Source organism: Narcine bancroftii, chromosome 1, assembly GCF_036971445.1.
Source record: "Narcine bancroftii isolate sNarBan1 chromosome 1, sNarBan1.hap1, whole genome shotgun sequence".
In the NCBI taxonomy this organism is placed as follows: domain Eukaryota; kingdom Metazoa; phylum Chordata; class Chondrichthyes; order Torpediniformes; family Narcinidae; genus Narcine; species Narcine bancroftii.
The window spans coordinates 451,608,368-451,633,682 of NC_091469.1; the positions used below are offsets into that span (position 1 = coordinate 451,608,368).

A 25,315-nucleotide genomic window follows, 5' to 3' on the forward strand; every position below is an offset into this window, starting at 1 on the left:
GAAGGGCCCTTCAAAGAAGAGACGATCGCCATTGCCGACACCAGCCGCCGCTGTAATTACTGTGGATCCCAGTGTGGGTGAGACAGGCGCTCCCATAAGAAATGCCCTGGAAGAAACCTGCTCTGCTCCTAATATGTGGGAAGAAAGGCCACTTTGCCAATGCGTGCCTCTCCAAACCCGCAGAGAGCATTGCAGCCCTCCACAACCAACTGAGAGTGACTTCCTACCCTCTGAGTCCCTCCGTATATGCCAGGCAACGGCATTATCCTACCTGTTGCTTCTGCCCACACCAACGTTACCTACGGCCCGGCTGCCAATCCATGCTAAGCCTTGTGCCCTCTATGGGTGCCGCCATCCAACTTCCACCTGCACCAACAACATCACATCCAGTTGGACTCTCCCCTTACCGATGATGTCACCTCTGGCTGAACCTCTGCCCACAACAGTGATGTCACTTCCAGCCAGGCTGCTGAGCCTAACCGATGCCGTGTGCATCCCCTGGGCACTGTCATCATGGGCCAGCAGCACTGACCCAAGCTGCATCGGCATGCCGGCCAGACGTTGTGGTCGATACATGAGTGCATAGTGCCATGCACTTGTCACACCCCACACTCCAGCGGCCATCCACCGGCTACTGCCTGCTACAACCATCAAGGAGCAGCAGTTCAGACCCCAAGGAGGTCCTCGCATCCACCATGATGATGAAGGACATTCTCCATGGACAATGATGGATATTGCTGTCAAAGGGAAGGTAACAAAATGCCTGTTTGATAGCAGTAGTACTAAGAGCTTTGTGCACCGGAAGGTGGTCTGGACTATGAAACTCAGGGTGTACCCAGCAAACTTCCCCATCAATTTAGTGTTTGAGGACCACTCAATCATGGCACAGGGGTGCTGTTCAGTGAACTTAACAGTGGAGGCACAAGCGGCCTTTGCCCGCATCAGACAAGACATCGCTGTCACCATGAGGCATGCCGTGGATGCTAAAACCCTATTCCAAGTGGAGTGCAATGCCTCTGACATTGCCCTCGCTCCAGTATAGATCGGGGAAGTTCAATGACTCTCCCGATGCCCTGTCCCGAACCTGCACCAGCGTGCAGTCCGACCAACTGCAGGCACTGCATGACACACTTTGCCACCGGATGTCATGCGCCTGGACCATTTCATTAAGTCCCGGAACATCCCCTTCACCTCCCAAGAAGTCCAGACCATGACTGAGTCCTGCAGGGTCTGTGCAGCGTGCAAACCTTGCTTATTCTACCCACCACAGGCCCATGTGATGAAGGCCACTCGGCACTTCAAGTGACTCAGTATCGACTTCAAGGGGCCTCTGCCTTCCACGAATAAGAATATCTATTTCCTCTTGGTTATAGAGGAATACTCCCATTTTCCCTTCACCATCCCTTGCCCCAACACCTCCACCACCTCTGTTATCCAGGCGCTGGTGCTAATCTTCACCACGTTCAGATATCCAGCATTTATCCACAGTGATCGGGGTCCAGCTTTATGAGTGAGGAGCTGCACCAGTACCTGATAGTGCAAGGCATCATGGCTAGTTGCACGACGAGCTACAACCCCAGGGGCAACGGGCAGATTGAACGTGAAAATGGAGTAAACTGGCAGGCAGTCCTCATGGGCCTGAGGTCAACTACTAGCTGGCCTCCCTGAGGCACTCCTCACCATATGCTCACTCTTGTGCATGGCTACCAACCAGACACCTCACAAACACCTTTTCTCCTTTCCTTGGAAATCGGCGATTGACATCTCCCTGCCAACATGGCTGATGTCTCCAGGACCGGGGCTCCTCTGTAAGCACATGAAGACCCACAAGTCCGACCCCCTGGTCGAGCAGGTGCTCCTCCTCTACGCAAACCCAAACTACGCCTACATCAAGTACCCCAGTAGACGAGAGGACACTGACTTGACCAGGGATCTGGCACCAGCAGGGACCCATCCCGCCTTCCTTGGCCACCCCTAGCACATCCAGGACACACCCCCCGAAGATGGTCTTCCTACTGCCTCCCCACGGGCCCCCACCCCCTGCGGATCCACTCAGCACATACACCCCCACTCCGTCAAGCACCACCCTGCTCGCACCACCAGCTGCTCTGACTGGCCCAGACCTAGCCAAATTTTGTGGCCCCACCCCCACCGACCATTGACCAGGACCCTGCCCTGTGTCGGACCCAGCCACAAAAGTGACCACAGGACTGCTTGAACTTGTAAATATTATAAATAACTAGAATCCCACCTCCGGACTCTTTATTAGAGGGGTGTGAATGTGGTGATATAACCACCATTATAGCTGCACTCTTATCAGCCTACTGCAGGGGACAGCCATTGTAACTGCAGGAAGGTAACCCGGGAGGCTGGCCCCAACTTGCCGACTGTCAATCACTGGCCCATATAAAGACTCGAACCAGCCCTTTTCTAAACCAGTGGAACCGGAGACAACACATATATTCGGTGTTTTCCACTTGAAGCTGATTAAAGCTTGTTGTACAGTCTTTAGAGTTTTGTGTTGTTTGCTGCACCATAGCTCACCACAGTCACATGTTAGCAATTCCAAGCATTGTATCAATTCAAGGTTATACATAATTCTGCTACTTTGTAGTGCAATGTGCTTTCTATACAGCATTTCCCAGTGAAAATATTTTTAAAGGTTTGACCATTGAATAATGTAAATACTTTTAATAAACAAACATTTTAAATTAAAATAAATCCAAGGCCCTGGGAGAGTGAGGGGAAGAAACACAGCATTTTCCCACGGCGTTCTACCAACATCTACGTACAGGCTTTAAACAGCCTGTTAAAGAAGCCGATGGTTTATTTTAAAATCCTATGACTGCAGGGTCTGGGACCAAGGTGGTGGTGCCTGTGATTGGCAGTGGCCCTGAGGGGTTGTAGACTCTGGAGAAGCAGAGAACTGGCACCAGGCACCAGAAAACAGGGAATCCACCCCTATTTGAGAAGAAGCAGAGGAGATGACCCAACAGAACGGAATATGCACTAACTTTCCAGCTCACCGTGGAAGGTGTTTTTTGTACATTCCTTCAAATATGCTGTCCAGCTCTTAGGAGTATTGACACAGTGCTGGATATGATGACTGTCCTACTTCTGACTCAAGGTGTGCCTCCCCATCAAAAACATCCAGATCTGGACTCAAGCTTCAATATACTTGTGCAGTCAGATCCCCAACAACCCTTTGCAATCCTAAAAGAGATTAGGAAGTTTCAAAATCATATAGAAATGTACAAATGGGTTCAGCCATTTAAATGAATTGCACTATTTAATGAAATTATGGCTGATCTCTGACCAGAGTCTTGAATCTCTAATGTATATTTTGCTCCATATTCCTAGTATTTTTGTAAATATAATTCTATTTCATTTTAAGTTCAATTATGTTAGTTATGGGACATCCATGTGCATAGAATTGCTTTCTCACATAAATTTGGAAAGGTCTGGATATGAGGTCATAACCCAGCATAGTTCCCTCCAAACAATGAAAAAGGTTTCTGTACTGTATCACTGTCCCCTTACTACATCTTGCAAACTTTAATCAAATCATCCCATAGCCCACTAAAACAGCCAACATCAGACCCTTTTTTATTGGTTGGGTAAAGGCACTATATAATAATCCAGTTGCTAGGGTGGCGACAAATGGTCAAACCTCTTTGTTATTTAAATTATTGCGTTCAACTCATCAAGGTTGTCCTTTGTCGCCAGCTCTATTTGCATTGGTCATCAAACCATTAGCTCAAGCTATAAGGCAGAATGAGAATATTAGAGGTATAAGGATAGTAGATGATGAATATAAGATTAATCTATTTGCTGATGGTGTCTTGACATATTTAACTAATCTGGAACGATCTTTAATTTATTTTCAAGAATATTTAGAACAATATGGTGTATTGTCAGGATATAAGGTAAATTGGGACAAAAGTGAAATATCAATTTCTGATGCAAATTATGATCAGTGTAGACAAATTACTAAATAATTTTGGACTGATAAAGTTAATTATTTGGGTATAATGATTGATGTAAATATTCAATCACTGTATAACTTAAATTACATACTGTTAATGAGAAAGATTTAGGCTGATTTGATTAAGTGGAAGGATTTACCTTTGTCATTAATAGGTTGAGTAAATTGTATTAAGATGAATATTTTTCTGTGAATTCAGTATCTTTTTCAGTCGATTCCTTGTCTACTTTCAAAATCTTTTTTTCAGGACTTAAATAAAGTAGTATGAGAATTTTTATGGAAGGGGAAGTTAGCTAGAGTAGCGATATATAAATTGACTTGGAAATATGCCTTGGGAGGTTTACAATTGCCTCATTTTCAAAATTATTATGAAGCAGCTCAATTAAGATTTATTAATCACATGTTGGATGTTTCGTATTCTCCTATTTGGGCTAGGGTAGAATTGGCTAGTATTTCAGAACCTTACTCACATCATTTCATATTTAGTGGAATTCTGTTTTATTACAGAGATATTATGTACCAATTTTAAAACATTTGTTAGAGATTTGGACTAAAAGGAATTCATTGATAGGTATGAAAGGTAAAATATCAGTTCAGGCTCCAATATATCAAAATTAATTTATTCCTTTTTCATTGAATAATAGATTATTAAAGGAATGGCAGGTTAAAGGAATAAAGTTGTTGGGGGATTGTTTTGAAGAAGATCAATTTCTATCTTTCAATCAACTTGGAGAGAAATTTGGAATTTCAGTGAATTCTTTATTTGTGTATTATCAAGTTAGAGCATTAGTGAAAGATAATTTTGGAAGAGAAATGAAAATTCATAAGTTAACAAAATTTGAGTTTTTGATTTCTCACTCATTAAATAAGGGTTTCATTTCTGAGATGTACGCATTGTTGCAAGACACTATGGATAAAATAAATTTAGATAAATCTAGGATTAAATGGGAAAATGACTTAATTTGTGATATTAATCAGGCCGATTGGGAGATGATGTGTTTTGATGGAGTTCTAAATTGCTTAATGTAAGATAGTATGGTTAATTATAATTTTTTGCATCAGTTGTATCTGACCACTGAGAAATTGAAGAAATATGGATTTAGTAATTCAGAAGTGTGTTTTAGATGTGGACTATGTGTAGGAGGAAAAACCCAACACCCAACCCCAACCAACCAATTTTCCCCTGCAACCGCTGCAACCATGTCTGCCTGTCCCGCATCAGACTTGTCAGCCACAAACGAGCCTGCAGCTGACGTGGACATTTACCCCCTCCATAAATCTTCGTCCACGAAGCCAAGCCAAAGAAGAAGATGTGTAGGAACATTTTTACACTCAGTTTGGCTTGTGATAGGGTTCAACCATTTTGGCAAAAAATTAGGGAATTTTTTTCAAAAATTGTTTTAAGATTAAATTTTTATTAGATCCAAAAAATTATTTGTTGGGTTGTACTGTCCTATTTACTGATTTGGGATGGACAAGTCTCAGACAGCATTTCTTTGTCTAGCATTGGATGTAGCACGTAAATGTGTGGTGATTTCCTGGAAAGATGAGACTGACACATTTTCCTGGAAAAATGTAACACATTGGCATAATGGGTTGAGATCTTGTATTTATATGGAGAAAATAACATATAATCTGCATGATACTTATGACTTCTTTATTAAGATGTGGTCGCCATTTTGGAAATGTATGGGTTTAGTAATATCTTAAATTGTTGTATGTGTTTCTTTTATGATGTTTTTTGTATGCTTCCCTTGTGGGGTTTGCTAAGGATGGGTGGGGGGCGGGGGCTAGTTGTAGTTTTTCATTTTTATATTATGGGCTTTGCATAAGTTTTTTTCTTGAAAATTTTAAATAAAGTTTAAAAAAAAAAGACTGATGTTAATCGACAGCAGTTCTGCCTTCAATACCATAGTCCCCAGCAAAGTCATCCCCAAATAACATCCCTTTCTGTCACTGGATCTTTGACATCCTGTCTAGCAAACTACATTCAATAAAGATGGATATCAACATCTCCTTCACAAACACACTCAAAACTGGTGCTTCACAACAATGTTTACTACCTCTGAACTCATTGCGATTAAGCAAATACCACTCAAACTCCCCTCTAAATTCACTGACCATGCAATGATTGTAGGCTGGATGTCAAATAATGATGAGATGGAATACAGGAAGGAGATTGAGAAACTTATGGTCTCATGGCCCAATAACAACCTTTCAATGTCAGACACACTGGACAAAAGAGTTGATCATAGCTTTCAGAACCTTGGTACTAATTGATCTTTCTTTCATTGTAACTAAATATTGTAAGCTATGCTCTTATACTTAATATGGCTATATTAAGATTAGAGCTCATCTGTTAGACTGCTTGCAGAAGAACCCTTCTCTCTGGGGTGGAATCATAAAGCCAGAGAACAATACAGCACAGAAACAGGCCCTTTGGTTCTTCTAGACCATGCTGAACTATTATTCTCCCTACTCCCACTGACTAGCACATGACCTAGCCCTCCATATCCCTCCAATCCATGTATCCTTCCAAATTTTCCCCAAAAGTTAAAATTCATTCCACATTCACCACTCTCTGTGTGAAGAAGTTCTCACTAATTTCCCTCTAAACATTTCTCCTTTTACACTTAACCTATGTCCTTTGGTTTGGATCTCACCTATCCTCAGTGGAGAAAGTCTACCTATATTTATTCTATCTATCACCCTCATAATTATAAATACTTCTATCAAATCTCCCCTCATTCTTCTACACTCCAGGGAATAAAGTCCTAACCTTTCCCTATAACTCAGTTCCTGAAGTCTGGGCCACATCCTAGTAAATTTTCTCTGCACACTTTTTGATCTCTTTCCTGTAGTTAGGTGATAAAAACTACATTCAAACCTCTATATTTGGTCTCACTAATGCCTTGTACAATTTTACCATGACATTCCAACTCCTATACTCAATATTTTCATTTATGAAGGCCAATATTCCAAAGGCTCTCAACAACTCTATCTATCACTGATGCCACTTTCAGTGAATTATGTATCTGTATTCCTAGATCTCTCTGTTGCACCATTTACCATATGTGTCCTTTCTTGGTTAGTCCTTCCAAAATGAAAAACCTCACACTTGTCTACATTATATTCCTTCTGCCATTTTTCAGCCCACTTTTCCAGTTGGTCCAGATCCTTTTGCAAGATTTGAAAGCCTTCCTTTTTGTCTACTGCAGTTCCAATTTTCATCTCATCTGCAAACTTGCTGATCCAATTTACTACATTGGTATCCAGATCATTTATATGGATGACAAACAATGGTTCTAACACTTATTCCTGAAGCACACCACTAGTCACAGGCCTCCAGCCTAAGAGGCAATCCTAACTCTCACTCTCTGACTGCTTCCATAAACCCCAATGTTAAATCCAGTTTACTACCCAACTATGACTACTGAGCATTCAATCTTTCCTGACTAACCTCTCATGTGGGACCTTGTCAAAGTCCACATAGACAACATCTACAGGTTTTCCTTCATCAACTTTCCTGGTAACCTCCTTGAAAAATTATATCAGATTGGTTAAACATGATCTACCATGCATAAAGCCATATTGATTATCCAATATCAATTCCTGACTATCCAAATAATTGTCTATCCAATCTCTTGGAATACCCTCCAATAATTTACCTACTACTGACATCAGACTCACTAATCTATAATTTCCAAGGTTACTTTTGAAGACTTTTTAAACAACGGAACAACATAACCTTCGACACCACACCTGTGGCTAAGGACATTTTAAATATTTCTGCCATTTCTGAGGGAATATCTTCTCAGGCCCTTGGGATTTATCCCTTATTTGCTTTTCAACAGCAAGCACTTCCTCCTCCTTAACCTGTATAGGTTCTATGACCTCACTTTTTTTTTCTTAGTTCCTATAACTTTGTGCCCTTTTCCTGAGTAAATGGAAAAAAACAATTAAGATCTCCCGCATCTCTTCTGGCTCCACACATAGCCAACTGCTCTGATCCTCAAGCGGACCATTTTTTTTTTGCTCTTAATATACCTCTAGAAACCCTTAGGATTTTCATTTACATTGTCTGCTAAAGTAACCTCTTGTCTTCTTTTAGCCTTCCTGATTTCTTTCTTAAGTTTTTCCTTGCATTTTTTAATACTCTTTGAGTACATCATTTGCTCCATGTTGCCTATACCTGTAATACACCTCTCTTCTTCTGAACCAGATCCCCAATATCCATTGAAAACCAAAGCTCCCAATGTCTATTTATTTTGCTCTTAATTCCGAGAGGAACATGCAAACTCTGTACTCTCAAAGTTTCACCTTTGAAGGTCCTTCACTTACCTTGCACATCCTTTCCAGAAAACAACTTATCCCAATCCACACATTCTAAATCCATTCTCATTTCCTTAAAATAAGCCTTTCTCTAATTTAGAATCTCAATCCAAGCCCCAGATCCATCCTCCATAATTAACTTCAAACTAATGGCATTATGATCACTTGAACCAAAATGTTCCCCTACACATACTTCTGTCACCTGTCCATCTCATTCCCTAATAGGAGATCCAGTATTGCACTCTCTCTAGTGATACCTCTATATATTAATTTAGAAAACTTTCCTGAATACATTTATCAAACTGCAAACCATGCAGCCCTTTTAAAATATGGGAGACTCAGTCAATTTGTGGAAAGTCAAAATTTCCTATCACAATTTTGTGTTTCCTGCATCTGTCTACTATCTCTCTACAGATTTGCTTCTTCAATTCTCACTGACTATTGGGTGGTCTATAAACAACCCCATGAATGTGATCATGTGGTTATACCTTTCCCTTTCCTCAGTTCCATCCATTTAGCCTCAGTAGATGAGCCCTCTGGCCTGTCCTGCCTGAGCACAGCTATGATATTTTCCCTGATGAGCAATGCCAGTCCTCCCCCTTTCAGCCCCCCCCCCCCCCACTGATTTATCAAATCTCAAACAACAGAAGCCTGAAACACTGAGCTGCCAGTCCTGTCTCTCCTGCAACCAAGTTTCACTGATGGCCACAATGTCATAATTCCACATGCCAATCGATGCTCTAAGCTTGCCTGTATTTCCTTCAATATTGTTTGCAAGTATCATGTGACAGATAAATAAATATAAAACAAACAATTTTAGAGCCCTACCTTCCGTCCGCATGAATGGGTCTGAATTGGAAACAATGCAGGTTCTCAGGAGTAACGTTTATGAATGACCTAATCTGGACCAACCATGTTACCGTGATGTTAAGAAACCACACGTCTGCTCTGTCAATCCTCTGTCCGCTGCAGCACCAAGGATCTCCCAGAGGTCAGCCATTTCAATCACACACCCAATTCCACACTGACACTTCTGTCCATGGCCTAATTGAGACCACAAATAAATTGAGGGAACAACACCTTATATTCTGTTTCAGTACTCTCCAACCAGACAGCAAAATCAACTTCTCCAATTTCTGCTAACCTCGTCCTTTCCTTTCCACTTCCCCTTGCTCATGGCCATACCTTCTTTTCTTCATTACCTTCCCTTTCTGTTTCCTGTCCGCTAACCTCATCCTTTCCTTTCCACTTCCCCTTCCTCATCGCCATACCATCATTTCTTCATTACCTTCCCTTTGTGTTTCCTGTCAGAGAGCATGTTTCTCAGCCCTCTGACCCCCTCAACACCTCTCAGCTTTTTCTTCTCCCCCCTTCCATCTGTATCTAATTTGTCACATACTGATCTGTGCTCCTCCCCCTTTCCCTTCCCGCATTTCGTATTGAAACATTTGCCTGGTTTTGGTATACCTGATGAAGGTCTCAGGCTCAAAATGTCAACTGACTATTATTTCCAAAGGATGTCACATGGCCTGCTGAGTTCCTTTAGCACTGCTGTATATTATCCCAATGCCTCAACTTTCTTATATGGCTAATGAAATTTGACATGACCACCATGTCCCTTAATAAACCTCCAATAGTATACCACTGAAACCATACTTGCAGCTCCATCCAAGAACAGAAGAAGGAGAAGGAAATGTTGAATACAGCAATGTTTGAACACCATGCAAAACTTCACCTACACCTGCTGCCTAGGAAATGCAGCCACGATAACAAAAGACCCACCTCGTCCTGGACACACTCTCTTCTCATTCTTTCCATCAGAGAGAAGGTTCAGGATTAGAAAATCAGGCAACACAGACTTGGAGGCAGTTTCTTCGCATCAAACTACTGAATGAAACTCACAACAGTGTTTTTATACTGCCCTTGCTATGTCCTAGTTGATCTTAGCACTGTAACACTGCACTCTGTCACAATGCTCTTGATCTTCTACCTTGTATGGCTATATGCCTGCTAGAGTTGACTTTCTACACTGCTAGTTGTAGAACCCTTCTCACTGTACCAGATTTTATAGGACAATCATCTTGAAATTCTATGTGTTACATTTTTTAATAATATTGGTGCATGTGTCATTATAATCTATGTACAGTGAATTCTCACCAAGGACAATAAGGTGTATTTCTTTACAACAATGAAGAGGTCATGTTGGCTCACGAGGCCACAATGCAATGCCATTCCTGCTCATATTCCATGTAACCTGTTCTCCTTACATTTTCATTGACCTCCTGCTCTCTAATTTCTACCACTCATCTCCACATGGAGACAAATTACAGTGACAGTTAACCTCCCAAGCTACACATCTTTGGGATGTCGGAGCAAATTGGAGAATATGGAGGTAAAGCCACATGGTCAAAGGGAGAGCATGCAAACCGCAAGTAGGCAGCACCAGAGCTCGGGATGTAAAGATGAAGCTGTGGCATCGTGCTGCCTTAGATGGCAGATGTGCAGCCAGGACTGCTCACAGTATTCCCAGTGTCGACAGGATAAAATCTACACCCTCATAGACAATTGCGTGAATCCTTTAATTAATTATGGTACCTGATCTCAGTATTGTTTTGATATTTTAAGTTGATCATGCAAGTTTCAAGCTTCAAAATCCCATTTCATACAATCGATGCCAATGACTTGTTCATTGAGAGAAAGGTGACATTGTTTACATTGTAAAATGAATGTGAGGGCATTTTCGATTTCCTTTCATTATTGTAGGTAATAGAGGGAAATCTTTATTGGGTGAGAGTGCACATGCTAGGATATTGATTTTGTTCCTTGTTACACATCATTCTTGATTTTTATTTCCCATTGGAACTGAAACCAGGAATAGATTTTTATTACAGTATCCAATATCACCTGATTTATTTCATCAACCAAAGTCAAAATTGGCAGCAAAGTCATTCTGGTTTATAGCATGGCCACAACCCTTCCATTTCAATCAGGTTGCCCATTTTCCTGTGCTTGCCTGAAATCCCTCTGATCTTTTCCTATCCATCTGACTCTCCAAATGTCTATTGTTCATCTATCAAGATGGTTGCATCAAACAGGAAGAAGAATACCTTTATTTTTAAAAAAAATTGTGAGTAGTACATTAACTACTTTGCATTGTGATGGTAACATTGTGTGGCTTCGCAGGGAGCTGGGGGAGGAATTTCAGCTGGATAGGAGGAGCAAAGGTTTTCCCTAATTTCTGTCTTGCATCGGGGAAGATTTACATTTTCATACTATAATTTGTTCTAAGATGAAATGCCATTCAATGATAAGATGTTTTTTACTGTTCTAATTTAAATAAATTACAGAAACGGGAGCCACACCCAGGTTTTGCTTACGGGGGAGGACTAGAGTAGGGAATAGCGAAGACGGAATGTATGGGGAGGAGGGAGTTTACAGATAGAGGTAAGATCAGAACTCGAAGAGCAGATAAACAGGTCCGGCTCAGTTGGTTTGACATAAGGATGGGAGCGTGCAAAGTCAGGAGCCCACTAAACAATATTCTCACCCATCAAACTTTGCTGCATCATTGGTCATTGTTGATGCAGTAAATGATGAGATGTTGGTGAGAGTGAATTTCCTGCAAGAATTCTGCACTGTAACTGATTTTTCAATACTTTATTGCAGAATGTTGAATTACAGTTTAACCATAATTATTCATTAATAACATGATTGATGGTTAATTTCTCAGGCAGAGCATTGTCTGTTACAATTATTCATTTGCAACTCATTGACTTCAAGAGCATAATTTTTAAATATGCCTAGCAGTTGGAAAAATCATGGATTCCATATAGGCATCCAGGAAATTTCACCAATATGGCCTTGGAGTGTTAGGTGTACAAATGGAAGCAATCACTCAAAAATATCAATGGTGATATTCCCCTTGCTCATCACCATACCTTCATTTCTTCATTACCTTCCCTTTCTGTTTCCTGTCCGCTAACCTCATCCTTTCCTTTCCACTTCCCCTTGCTCATCGCCATACCTTCATTTCTTCATTACCTTCCCTTTCTGTTTCCTGTCCGCTAACCTCATCTTTTCCTTTCCACTTCCCCTTGCTCATGGCCATGCCTTCATTTCTTCATTACCTTCCCTTTCTGTTTCCTGTCCGCTAACCTCAACTTTTCCTTTCCACTTCCCCTTGCTCATGGCCATACCTTCAATTCTTCATTACCTTCCCTTTCTGTTTCCTGACCACTAACCTCATCCTTTCCTTTCTACTTCCCCTTGCTCATCGCCATACCTTCATTTCTTCATTACCTTCCCTTTCTGTTTCCTGTCCGCTAACCTCATCCTTTCCTTTCCACTTCCCCTTGCTCATGGCCATACCTTCAATTCTTCATTACCTTCCCTTTCTGTTTCCTGTCCGCTAACCTCATCCTTTCCTTTCCACTTCCCCTTGCTCATGGCCATACCTTCAATTCTTCATTACCTTCCCTTTCTGTTTCCTGTCCGCTAACCTCATCCTTTCCTTTCCACTTCCCCTTGCTCATCGCCATACCTTCATTTCTTCATTACCTTCCCTTTCTGTTTCCTGTCCGCTAACCTCATCTTTTCCTTTCCACTTCCCCTTGCTCATGGCCATACCTTCATTTCTTCATTACCTTCCCTTTCTGTTTCCTGTCCGCTAACCTCATCTTTTCCTTTCCACTTCCCCTTGCTCATGGCCATACCTTCAATTCTTCATTACCTTCCCTTTCTGTTTCCTGACCACTAACCTCATCCTTTCCTTTCTACTTCCCCTTGCTCATCGCCATACCTTCATTTCTTCATTACCTTCCCTTTCTGTTTCCTGTCCGCTAACCTCATCCTTTCCTTTCCACTTCCCCTTGCTCATGGCCATACCTTCAATTCTTCATTACCTTCCCTTTCTGTTTCCTGTCCGCTAACCTCATCCTTTCCTTTCCACTTCCCCTTGCTCATCGCCATACCTTCATTTCTTCATTACCTTCCCTTTCTGTTTCCTGTCAGAGAGCATGTTTCTCCGTCCTCTGCCCGCTCCAACACCTCTCAGCTTTTTCTTCTTCATCCTTCCATCTGTATCTAATTATTACATACTGATATGTGCTCCTCCCCCATTTGCCTGGATTTGGTATACCCGATCAATGCGGCCACCTGTGACCGAGCAAATATTTTAATATTTAACAGAGTGGTAGCACACAAAGAACACTTAGACATCTGATCTGTAGATCAGGAGGCACACATGTAATAGCAGCTGTGGAGATTCTGAGACAGTACCTGTACAACTTGAGAGTTACTGTCCCATAAACAATTGCAAAGCCTAGAAGACGAACCCATCGTAGAAGAATGCATCTGAATATGCTCGGCTCAAAGTAGAGTATAACAACCTGTAGGAAGAAAACAAAAGGCGACTTTTTACCTTTCACTGGATGAAAGCAGTTCTAGATTTTGCGCACATCATTATACCATGCAGCATATCCATTTAGGATGGTAAATGTTAACATGGGAGATAAATTGCTAGATTCCTTTTCGTGTCATTTAAAGAAAAAGGTCCCTTTAACTGTCATTTAGACCAATCACTACGCAGGATATGAAAGTTATTTTAGTTTTGCTTCCGTGACCATGTGATTCATTTTTTATGCTGCAGCTGGGGCTTTGGAAGTGGCAGATAAGCCACCTCCTTGCTGACATACACTGTGATTCTCAGGTGCACAGCTCTAAAGGAGCTATTTTCAATGATCATATTGCTGATTTCATCAATATATAAGGCATATCTTACAAATAGAAAAATATTCCATATCTAATATATCAGAACTTAGAAGAGGAGATGTAATTTAAAAGCTCAAAAATCATCTTTCATGGTCTTCTCATAGGTGCAATGCAAAAGATCTTTTAATGGAAGATACGTCCTCAGCCAAAACACCATTAGCTTTTCATCTCTAAGGCAGCAGAGTTAATCATGTTGAACATTTAGAATACAGGCTTTACAGGATCTCAATAGCTCACAAAATTTGACAGTGATGGAAATATTGATCGACTTTGCTCTTAACCATTATGATAAATGTAACAAAAAAAAACAGTTCCAAAGTATCCCTAGTAAAACACCCAGTATCCGGCACCTAACCTATGGGGATTGGTAGATGCCGGATAAGTGAATTTTCCGGTGGCTGCAATTGCATGTTGCATGGATTGGTAAAATGACTGCAAGGGGTGCCAATTTTAAACATTCACACTTACTTTTTGCAATTTTTTTTGTTGCCTGTTGCTTGAAGCTGCTGGTTGCCTGAATTCCCAATAAGGGGGATTTTAATGAGTTACAACTGAGTTGAAAACTTGTATGAATATAATTCCCAATGAACATCAAAGATTGGATTTGGTCATAGAATCAGAAACCTCGGAAACGTCATTATAGCTATCATGTCTATTCTGGCCACCAAGAACCTAACTGTACTGATCCAACTATCTAACACACTGTCCATCACCTAATATTCCACGTGTTTCAGGTGCTCATCCAGTAATTGTTAATGTTGTGATTGTACTTTCCTTTAAGCCACTCTCTGGTCAATTCATCCATCCCTGAATCAGACTGTAAGTAGCTCAATTACTGAGATATTGCATTGGTCAAGACAAAATCTAATGATTTTGCCCAAACAAAATAACAGGGAAATCCTTCAGTTAACAATTTACTACAAAACATTTGCATGCTATACCCAATCACTATGACCCAACTAATAAAAAGAATTTTAAAAAATCTTTATTTTGGCAAGAAATACAACATGTTGGAGAATGAATAAGCAAGGTACATTTTAGTCTTGTGTGTCAAGAGAGACACCAAAGACATGTTAAGCAACTGTGTGAAAATATTCATACACAGGATACCATTTCTTTAAAAAAATCTCAGGACGAGTTACCTCCATTCTTAGTTATGTCCTGTCCCACTGTGCTTCACTGCATATGTGAGCTTGTTCGAGAGATGGTTAAATACTCCCTCCACTACACATCGATATCTCAGTAGTGGAGAGAGCAGAAAGTACCAAGTTCCTCAGACCTACCCTGGACACACAACACTCCTCACTTGTCAGGAAGACGCAACTGCAATTCCTGAGAAGACTGAAGTTGGCAAGGCAACTGACTACTATCCTATCAACATTCTACAGGAGCTCTATGGAGAGTGTCCTGGCTGGTTGCTGTACCATTGGATTAGAGGTCAATCCGCAGGACCATAAGAGGAGCAGAGAGGATCTCCATCCCCCCCATTGATGTGATCTACTAGGATCATTGTTTGAGGAGGGTGCACAAAATTATTGAGGACTTCTACCACTCCATAAGCAACATCTTTCAGCAACATCCATTGGGAAAGAGCCCGAACCACCAGGTTGAGAAACAACTTCTTGTCTCAGGCAGTGAGACTGCTGAACAACTGAATGAACTGCTCATTCTCATCCTCCAAGACTCTACAATGTTTCTGTCTGTGCATATGTATTGCACTGTTTATGATTTGCTTGTCTGTAAGTCTATTATATTTAGTTGTGTTTTTGCACAGGGAGAAAGCTGTTTCATTGGGTTGAACTTGCACAAACAGATAATAATAAACTTTAACTTGAAAGAAACTGTTGTTGAATCTGGTGGTGCCTGATCTCAGGCTTCTGAATCTTCCTCCAAAAAGGTGGAGGGTGAAGAGAGTATGGCAGGGTGCAATGAGACATTTAAGATGCTGCCTGTTCTCTGGAGCAGTATGAATTATAGATGGAGGGGGTTGTGCAATGGTCTGAACTGCATTCACAACTCTCTGCGGCTTTTGTGGTCTTGGGTGGAGCAGTTCCTGTGCCATGCAGTGATCTCCCTGTCAGGATACTTTCCAAGGTGCATCTGAAGAGGTTATTGAAGGACACAGGTGATGTCAAGTTTTCTTGGCCTTCTGAAGAAGCAGAAGTAATGGAATGCTTTCTTGGCCTTCATGTCGACATGGTTGGACCTGGATAGATTGTTATTTATATACTATGAAGTGGGTCTTCAATGTGTGACACAAATAATTGGTTTGGTAGCAAAATTCAAAATCAAATCAAAGTTCAGATTTATTGAGTATATTCATTACATCACATACAACCCTGTGATCCTTTTTCAGCAAGTGAGGCAGAATTACTACTGATTAGAATTGCAAAAAAAACGGTGTTCAAGAGACTTACACATGTAAACAAAATGACTGCAATAGAGAGAAAAATAATAAAGTGCAAAAGTACTATTGTGACAGATTATGTTATATTTTAAATTGTATATAGATATGTTTTAAAGGAGATAAATTGGGTTTTTTTTTAGTATAGGGTACAAACACTTCAAAACAGATCTCATTTAAAATGTCAGAGCTCTGCTCAAGCCAGCCAGTCCAGTCTCCAAGTGCCTTTGTAAAGACAATGAAACCTGCTTTACAAGTAGGTGTTAATTGGACATGCTGTGAAGTAATGTATTATAATTTTTTGGAAAGCAACAGATGAAAAGACTCAGAAGTTTGGGTCCAGTGCTGCAGTCTATCTGAATGTAGTTTGCTGTTCCAGGAATATCATGTGGTTTTGCAAGCAGAGATAGTCAAACAGGTTTTTCTCTGAGAGAAAGAGAGAGAGAGAATTCAGTTCCACAGTTCAGCAGGAGTAGCTGGGACTGGAACATGACCCTAGTTTGAAGATGGGTTATGAGTTCTTAGTTCAGCCTGGTCAAAGCCCTTGTGGTCCATACAAAAGGAGAGGAATGGCTGCATAAAGTTTCACTTGAAATAAGGGAAACAAAAAGGAACTCTGTGGTGACCTGGAGGAAAGAGGTTGTCATCTGGAAAACCCTGATGGGGCAAGTTTCTTTGGCAAGACACTGAAGTGGCTGATCGGAAGGAATCAGTTTGTGTCCAACGAGCAACAAATCGCTCTCTGAAAACTGACAAGAACCTTCCTGAGCAGTAACCATTTACCTTTCAAGCACTAAAGCATGTGAAGATTCATAAATGTTAAATTATATGCACGGTATCAGAATTGCCTGATACTGACCGGTGAACTCAGTGGAGTGAGAAGTGAGATTGGACTGCGAATCAAAGAACTTTTCTGAACTTATACACACATTTCATACACGTGCACTTAGCATTAGAAGGAGGTTAAGTTGGGTTAAGTTAATAGTAATAAGTTAATATTTGATCCTGTTTTATGTTTAAAGAATATTAAAAGTAACTTTTGTTTAAGTATCCATTTTGTCTGGGTATATTTTTATTTCTGCTGGGTTTTAGGGTCCTCTTGGCCCATAACATTATCAATAACTGTAAACCATACAGAAGAAGAAAGATGAATACAAAGGAGAATAATTTAAATTAAAAAATGTAAACAAATTGACTGTGTAATACCGAAAAAAGTAAATATTCAGTAATAAACAACGCATAGTAAGATTTCTTAAATGAGTCTCTGATTGAGTGTTCTTTAGGAGTCTGATATTGTCATGGCCTCATACCTATGCATGAAGCTTATCTACACTGGTGACTCACCGGAGGCCTCACTTGAGTGTGCAGACAAGCCTGCACAAGCTAACCAATTGAAAACAAGGACAACTTCAAGGCCAGGTGCAAGAAGCAGCTGACAACTAATGTGGATTTTCATTAGTTATCTCAGTTTGTTAAAGAGGCTGGCCTAATAAACTAAGGACACAACATGTTTTGCTCAGGTTAATTTTGTTTGTTTGATTCTGATGTGGGATTCATTAACTCTTACAGGATATCAACTGTTCCCAAACCTGGTGAGACGAGTGTTTGTGGCACCTATATCTCATTCCTGATGGCAGCAGTGAGAACAGAGAATGTCCTGGGTGGTGTGGACCCTTGATGATTGCTGCTGGTCTCTGATGGTAGCATTCCATAGAAATTTTCTAAATGGTAGGGGGGTTTAGTCTGAGATGCTCTGGACTGTGTCATTTTGCAGGGGTTTCGGTCAGAGGTATTGGTAGCTCCATATCAGGCCATGGTGCAGCTGGTCAACACACATTCCACAACACAAAACATATACATAATGATAAAGGTTCCATTACTGACACTTAAACATAGAAACATAGAAGATAGGAGCAGGAGTAGGTCATTCGACCCTTCGAGCCTGCTCCGCCATTCAACGAGATCATGGCTGATCTTAAAGTTCAGTACCCCATCCCTGCCTTCTCTCCGTAACCTTTAATACCCTTATACTGAAATAATAGATCTAATTCCCTCTTAAATATATTTAATGAACCTGCCTCTACTGCCCTCTGTGGCAATGAATTCCACAGATTCACCACCCTCTGGGTCAAGAAATTCCTCCTCATCTCGGTCCTAAATGGTTTGCCTATTATCCTCGAACCATGGCCTCGGGTTCTGGATTTTCCCATCATTGGAAACATCCCATCTGCATCTATTCTGTCCAGAATTTTATATGTCTCTATGAGATCCCCTCTCAATCTACTAAACTCCAGCGAGTACAATCCCAATTTGCGCAATCTTTCCTCATAAGTCGTTCCTGCCATTCCAGGTATCAGCCTGGTGAATCGCCTCTGCACTCCCTCCATTGCAAGAACATCCTTCCTTCGATAAGGTGACCAAAACTGCACACAATACTCCAGGTATTCTTTAACTTCGTCTATGGTAAGGAAGGCTGAAAGTCGCCACATTGACCAGTGCCAATCACAGAAGTGAGGCAAGGAATAAACTCACAACCCCTGGTTTACAAGACTAGTGCTCTAACCACTGAGCTATCAGAGCTGTAGAAGTTTGCCAAGGTTTTCAGGGACACACCGAAGCTCCATAAACTCCTAAGGAAGTAGAGGTACTGATGTGCTTTCTTCACAATTACGTGAGTATATTGAGTCCAGGAAAGGTCTTCCAAGATGCTGACACTGAAGACTTCAAATTTGCTCACCCTCTCCATCTCTGATCCCCAAATGATCACTTGAATGCACTCCTCTGGTTTTCCCTTCCTAAAGTCTACAATCAGTTCCTTGGTTTTGGTGACATTGAGTGGGAGGTTGTTGTCAGTACACCATTCAGTCAAGTTTTCAACCTCCCTCCTACATGCTGACTCATTCCCCATTTTTTATTCTGGCCACCACAAATCAGCAAATTTGTCCATGGTATTGTTGCCTTACTGAGACATACTATTCAGTGGTAGTCCAATGCTGATGGAGATTGTGGAGAATATTATCTTGCCATTCACAATTATTGGGGTCTGGAGGTGAGGTAATCTAGGATTTAATTTTACATTGGGGTAATTAGGCCCAGGTCTTGGAGTTTTCTGATCAGTTTTGAGGGGATGGTAGTGTTGAATGTCGAACTGTATTCAATAAGAAGCATCCTTATGTTTGCTGTCCAGGTATCCCAGGCTTTTATGTAGAGCCAATGACATGGCATCTACCCTAGACCTGTTGGTGTGCTAGGCAAATTAGAATGGATCCATGTCACCACTCAGACAGGAGCTGACATGCTTCAACATCAGCCTCACAAAACAATTCATCACTGGAGATATGAGTACCACTGGTGGGTAATCATTTAGGCAGGTTACCACACTCTACCACAGTAGGATTGAGGCTTGTTTGAAATAGGTAGGTACTACATCCTGTCAGAGTGAAATGTTGAAGATGTCTGTGATTTCACTTGCCAGTTGATCAGTACTCAGCCAGGTATTCCATCCAGATCTGATCTTTCCTTGATTCAGTCTCCTGATGGCAGCTTTCATGTCATCTTAGGATACTGACAGAAGAAGATCATCAGGGGATGGAGAGGTCACAGTGGTTCTTCCTTGTTCTGGTAGTCAAATTAGGAACAGAAGGCTTTGAGATAATCTGGGAGTGAAACTTTGGTGTCCTGAAGAACATAGCTGGGTCAGCAGTACGTGGTGAGAGAATAAACATGAGGAGAAGAGTCCACTGGGCCACAACCTCAATCACTCATTCATAGGTGATGGATCTGTTCATGGCAATGTGCACTATACAATTTATTCATCAATAAAATACATTCATGCTTTGCCCTGTCACCTTTCATCACATTTTGTGCTATAACTGCTGTCCAATAGGATAAATTCAGAACACCTAAAACAGCTGAAAATAGAGCCATTTGACCCATTAGGATCCCACTTTTCTGTAAAGCAAATTAATTGGTTCTATTTTCTCCTCTCTGTAATTCCCAAACCCTTGCAGCTAATTCCCTCCTTACACATGCCCATTAACTTCCCTCTGTGTCTTTTTTCCATTAACTGCTAAGGCTGCAATTTACTATTGTCAACACATATTAGGGGTATGGGAGGAGGTTGAAGCACCCAGAGGAAACCCATGTATTCCCATAGATAGCATGCAAACTCAACACAGACAGGATTAAACATGGGTCCATGAAGCACTGGGGGGAAATGAGGTGCAGTGCATCATCGCCAGCTGCAGAATCTGTGAATCATGGTGCAGCAAACTCTTCATTCCTGCATTTCCATCATCCTAGGAAACTGATCCTGGTTCATTGAAGACTGAAGAAGAACATTCTTAGAGTAGCATAAGGTGTACCATAAATGAGATTCTGCAAAAGATTTCATAAACGGGAACTGCTCACACTAACCAACCAAGATTCTCATGTTCACGCAACAATATTTATTTGTATTTATGAATACTTGTCCTGCATGTGTATTGTTTGTCTATCTATGTTTTATACCTGGTTGAGTGTCGGCATGTTTTGCACTGAGGACCGGAGAAAGCTGTTTTGTGAGGTTGTACTTGTGCAATCAGTCACTAAACATGACTTGAGACAGTGGAAATAAGAAGCAATCCCATAAGCTGGAGGTCAAGTCAAAACCCTGTTGTCTCTCACATTCAGACTTGAACAATGGTGGGAAATTAAACAATTATAGAAAGTTATCAGCTTTAAGAGTAGCTCTCAGTTCTCAAAGATGATGGTTAAGCACTTTTATGAATATTATGCAATCTACAACCTGAAGAACAAAGTAGATAATTTATCTTGCTTCACAAAATCATAAAACAGTTTTCAGATTTGTTCCATATAATTTTAAGAAATTGCCAAGAGCAGTTGGTACATTCAAGGCTTTGGTCTCCATAGCCTCTTGGTTGAAGCACTGAGATCTTGCAATCCAAAATTTGCTGCAATTCTAGAAAAGATTATTTAATATAGCTTCATGTATAGCATCTACACAACGATGAGAGAAAATTGTCCAGATTCACTCTATACATGAAATCCAGGATTACCTTAGTCAGGCTAATTACTACATTGTCAATCCAGTGCCAAGCAGCAGCAAATTGAAGGAGATTCCTGTCGACTGTACTTTCAAGCAGTTCTGATCATCCATAAACTGATCCGGGGGAAGGTGAGAGCGACTGGTCTTGATATCAAGATAGTATTTGCCTAAGTGTTGCATTGAGGATCCTTTTTAAAAATGAAGTCAGGAGGTTTTTGTTGGGGGGCGGAGAAGGGGGGGAAAGTAAAAGAACATTTGATTAGTTGAGTTTAGAATACTCAAGGGCAATGACCTGGACCTAAGCATTTGCAGCTATTTTATTAATGATTTTCTCTTTGTCATAAGGTCCAAAGTAGGGGGTCAGCATGGTTAACGTAGTGGGCCAGTGACCTGGGTTCGAATCTAGTGTTGTCTGGAACGAGTTTGTACATTCTCTCCATGTCTGCATGGGTTTAGGCTAGGTGCTCTGGTTTCCTCTCACCCTTCAAAACCTATGGATATTATAGGTCAACTTGGTGTAATTGGGCAACATGCGCTCGTGCACCAGAAGGGCCTGTTACTGTGTTGTATATCTGTTATCAAAAAAATTAGGAAGTTGCATTGGGAATTTTAAAAAAGTGCTTCCAATAATAAAGCAGATGATGCCTACAATCGACAAAACCTGGGCTGATAAGGGATAAATCAGCAATTCAGCTTGATGGCCTTATCTCCTGGGAAGACAGAGACGCTATTGGTTCTGGCAAGACTTGAGGAAGGAGGCTGAGCATTAACATCAGCAAGACCTGGTGCACAAATATCTCTGTTGTCCTTCTGCTCATCAGAGATGGAGTACTTACTGGTGAAATGCAGACACTTCTACCTGCCCTGGGAATTCTCGCCATACTGATTGCCGCAGTCTATGTTCCGCCTTCGCCAATGAGTATGAAGGCATGAGGGCATTTTACAGTGCCATCTATGAAGCCCAGTCATCCCACCATGACAATTCCATGACTGTAGCTGCCAACATCAATCACACCAAATGGTCTTACCACAGTTTCAAGAACACATCAACTTCACCACCAGAGGAGAGTACAATCTGGATCAGGTGTACACCAATGTCCTTGGTGCATACAAGGCTGCCTCTCGCTCCCATCTTGATTACTCAAATCACATACACATCCTGGTCTTAGGATTGGCTACATCAGAGTGCATTAAGGATGTTACTGAGATAAAATGTTTCACTACCAAGGTTAACCAGATTGGATGGAGAAGTCCAGGTACTTCTCAGAGCTCATGATGCCATCTTCAGGCCAGGGGACACGATGGCACTAAGATCAGCCAGGGCTGAACACTCCTGTGCAATCTAGAAGGCACAACAAATGGCAAGAGCCCAGGGATTGTCTTGATCAACAATTTTAAAACCAATGTAAACCTCATAGGCTTTACTCGCCACAAATATAACAGAATGTATCACAGCTGTTGTAATGCTGATGAGACATTTCTGCTGTATTGAATTGTCCTGAAGACAATAACTGTTATTGTTAAGTACATATACTATGCTATTCAGTTCAATCTTATATCAATGTAATGCACAACATCTGTATATGTGAGCCACTTTTATAGTCTGTCGATATCTATCCTGATTAAGACAACATTTGCATAGCGCCTGTACTGAGTCCATGCCCTGGCATGCTTGGACTGACCAAAAACAGCTTGCTTTATGGGCAATATACTAGTAGACTTAAAATATGATTGGAAATCACAAAAAAAATAGGTTATCTCTAAAAATGCAGTAAGTGATTGGAATGTTTTAAGGTGATTTTGTGATCAATAGCTCAAAATCCATAAAATACACCCAGAATGTTCAGGAAGAAAAATCTTAATTGTCCAGTGTTAGATGTTTAACTTTAAGCATTTTGATGTTGTGAATGTATGAAAGATGTTCAAGATGTTTGACAGCCAATGTAGCCAAGATTCACATCTACCGTATTATCAGTATATTTACATAAGATTCAGATCCTCACCACTCAGATCAGATATTATCTCTGTTAACTTTCTCTACAAGTCATTGATTATTTGCATCATTTCTTTTTTTTAAGTTGAGGCCTGCTTCATTCTGGAGTTTCTCTCCAAAGTGCTGCCCAAGGTAAGAGCAGATTGTGAGGAGCCTACTGTAGGTGATTTACATCTCCAGACTCATCCTGGACAATTTACACAAGACTTGACCTCCCACCTTGAGATTGCCTCAAATAGTATTTTGTGAATACATTGCAAAATCCCATGACATTCCTATCATTTTAGAGACCAGCTTCTTTTATAAACTCTACGCTTTGACAGTCCCATCAGGATGCAAAATGATGCTGTAATGGCATTGCTGACACTGCGGAGAGCAGGGTGCAGAGACACAGCACTCCTGTGGGGTCCATCCGCCCAGTCCGACTGCCATCATCTCTGTACAGGATTTAAATAGTCTGTTAATGGAGTCGACAATGGTCTTATTTAAAAATTCTCTAGCTTGTGGGGTCTGCACTCAAGATGGCAGCAGCCAGTGAGGTGTTGCAGACTCTGGGGAAGCAGAGGACTGGTTCAGGGCATGAGATAATGAGGAAATCACTTCCCCCCCCTCCCCCACCCCCATTTGTGAAGGAGAAGCAGGGGAGACAATCCACGGGGCAGTGACCATGGCAGTGGATGAATGAGGGGTTTTGCAGCTGAGAAACACCCAGACAGTGGGCTGTTGGCTACTTAAGGCAAGGAACCCACATAGGCTGTGGGCTGCTGGCAACTGCGGTCACGAGATTCAGAACAGGCTGTGGACTGCTGGAGACTGGCTCGAGACTGGCTGAAGGTGTACCAGGAATTCAAACTGGGATGTGAGACGGTGCAAAGGTCACCCAAGGTTTCCTGATCATGTCAGAGGTTCGGACCTGGAGCTCAACTGCTGATGGCTTGGACTAGACTCTATCTGGTTGCAGGGGCTACAACAGTGCTGGAGGTGAATCCATGGACATTTCGGCAATCTGAGGGGTCTCGTTTGCTTCTCTTTCTGTTTCTCTGACTGTAAAAGGTGCTTCAGGCAATTTCTGCCGATTGCGAATGTGTCTGCTTTATGGCAAATGAAAGCAAATTCCGTGTAATATTGCACTGTTTTTGTTGCAAGACAATAAAGCTATTTTGATCTTGAACTAAATAAAACTTGGTCTTGAATTGGGAATTTCCAGTTCATTCTAAATATATTGTTGATCTTTTTAAAAAAAAAAATGTGTTAGTTATATTAAATTCCAGTGTTGTCCATGCTAAATAAAGTATGATCAGGACTTCTCATAAGTTTCACTGAATTTTGCTCTCAGCAGTTGCTGTTTGTTGCACTTGCCCTTCACTTCAGCTTTTCTGTGAGATTTTGCAGTCAAATCATTGCGAATAACAAAGCTAAATCACAAAATCCTCCTCAGAGCATCTGGGAGCTTGTTAACAGAGCATGCTACTTGTGCCTCTTTAACAGATCGAACTGGAAGTGCCAGTTAGACTATTTAACTGCCTATAGCATGGACTTAATTGCAATTTATGCAAACATTCATCAGAATCTGCTGTCCAGATCAATATGTTACACAATTTGGCTCTCATGCATTCCTTGATTAATAACAATACATCAAGGTACTAGTTAAAAATTGCTTCGAAATCATCTGTGGTCTGTAAAACAGATCCAGTACATGACGGCAATGCTCCATTTTAAGCCATTTCCTCAGCATTAGTGCATCACGTTTGAAGACAATCAATAAAGGAAATATTAGCAAGAGGG

At 41.2% G+C, this 25,315-nt stretch overlaps 1 protein-coding gene across 1 annotated transcript in view; it reads right to left on the minus strand.

Annotated features, from left to right (window-relative positions):
• Positions 1-25,315, minus strand: part of gpr158a (G protein-coupled receptor 158a) — a 694,119-nt gene that overhangs the window by 135,042 nt on the left and 533,762 nt on the right. The window contains exon 6 of the mRNA XM_069914575.1: positions 13,595-13,704. Within this exon, the coding sequence (XP_069770676.1) occupies positions 13,595-13,704 (110 nt within the window). The remainder of the gene's footprint in view (positions 1-13,594; positions 13,705-25,315) is intronic.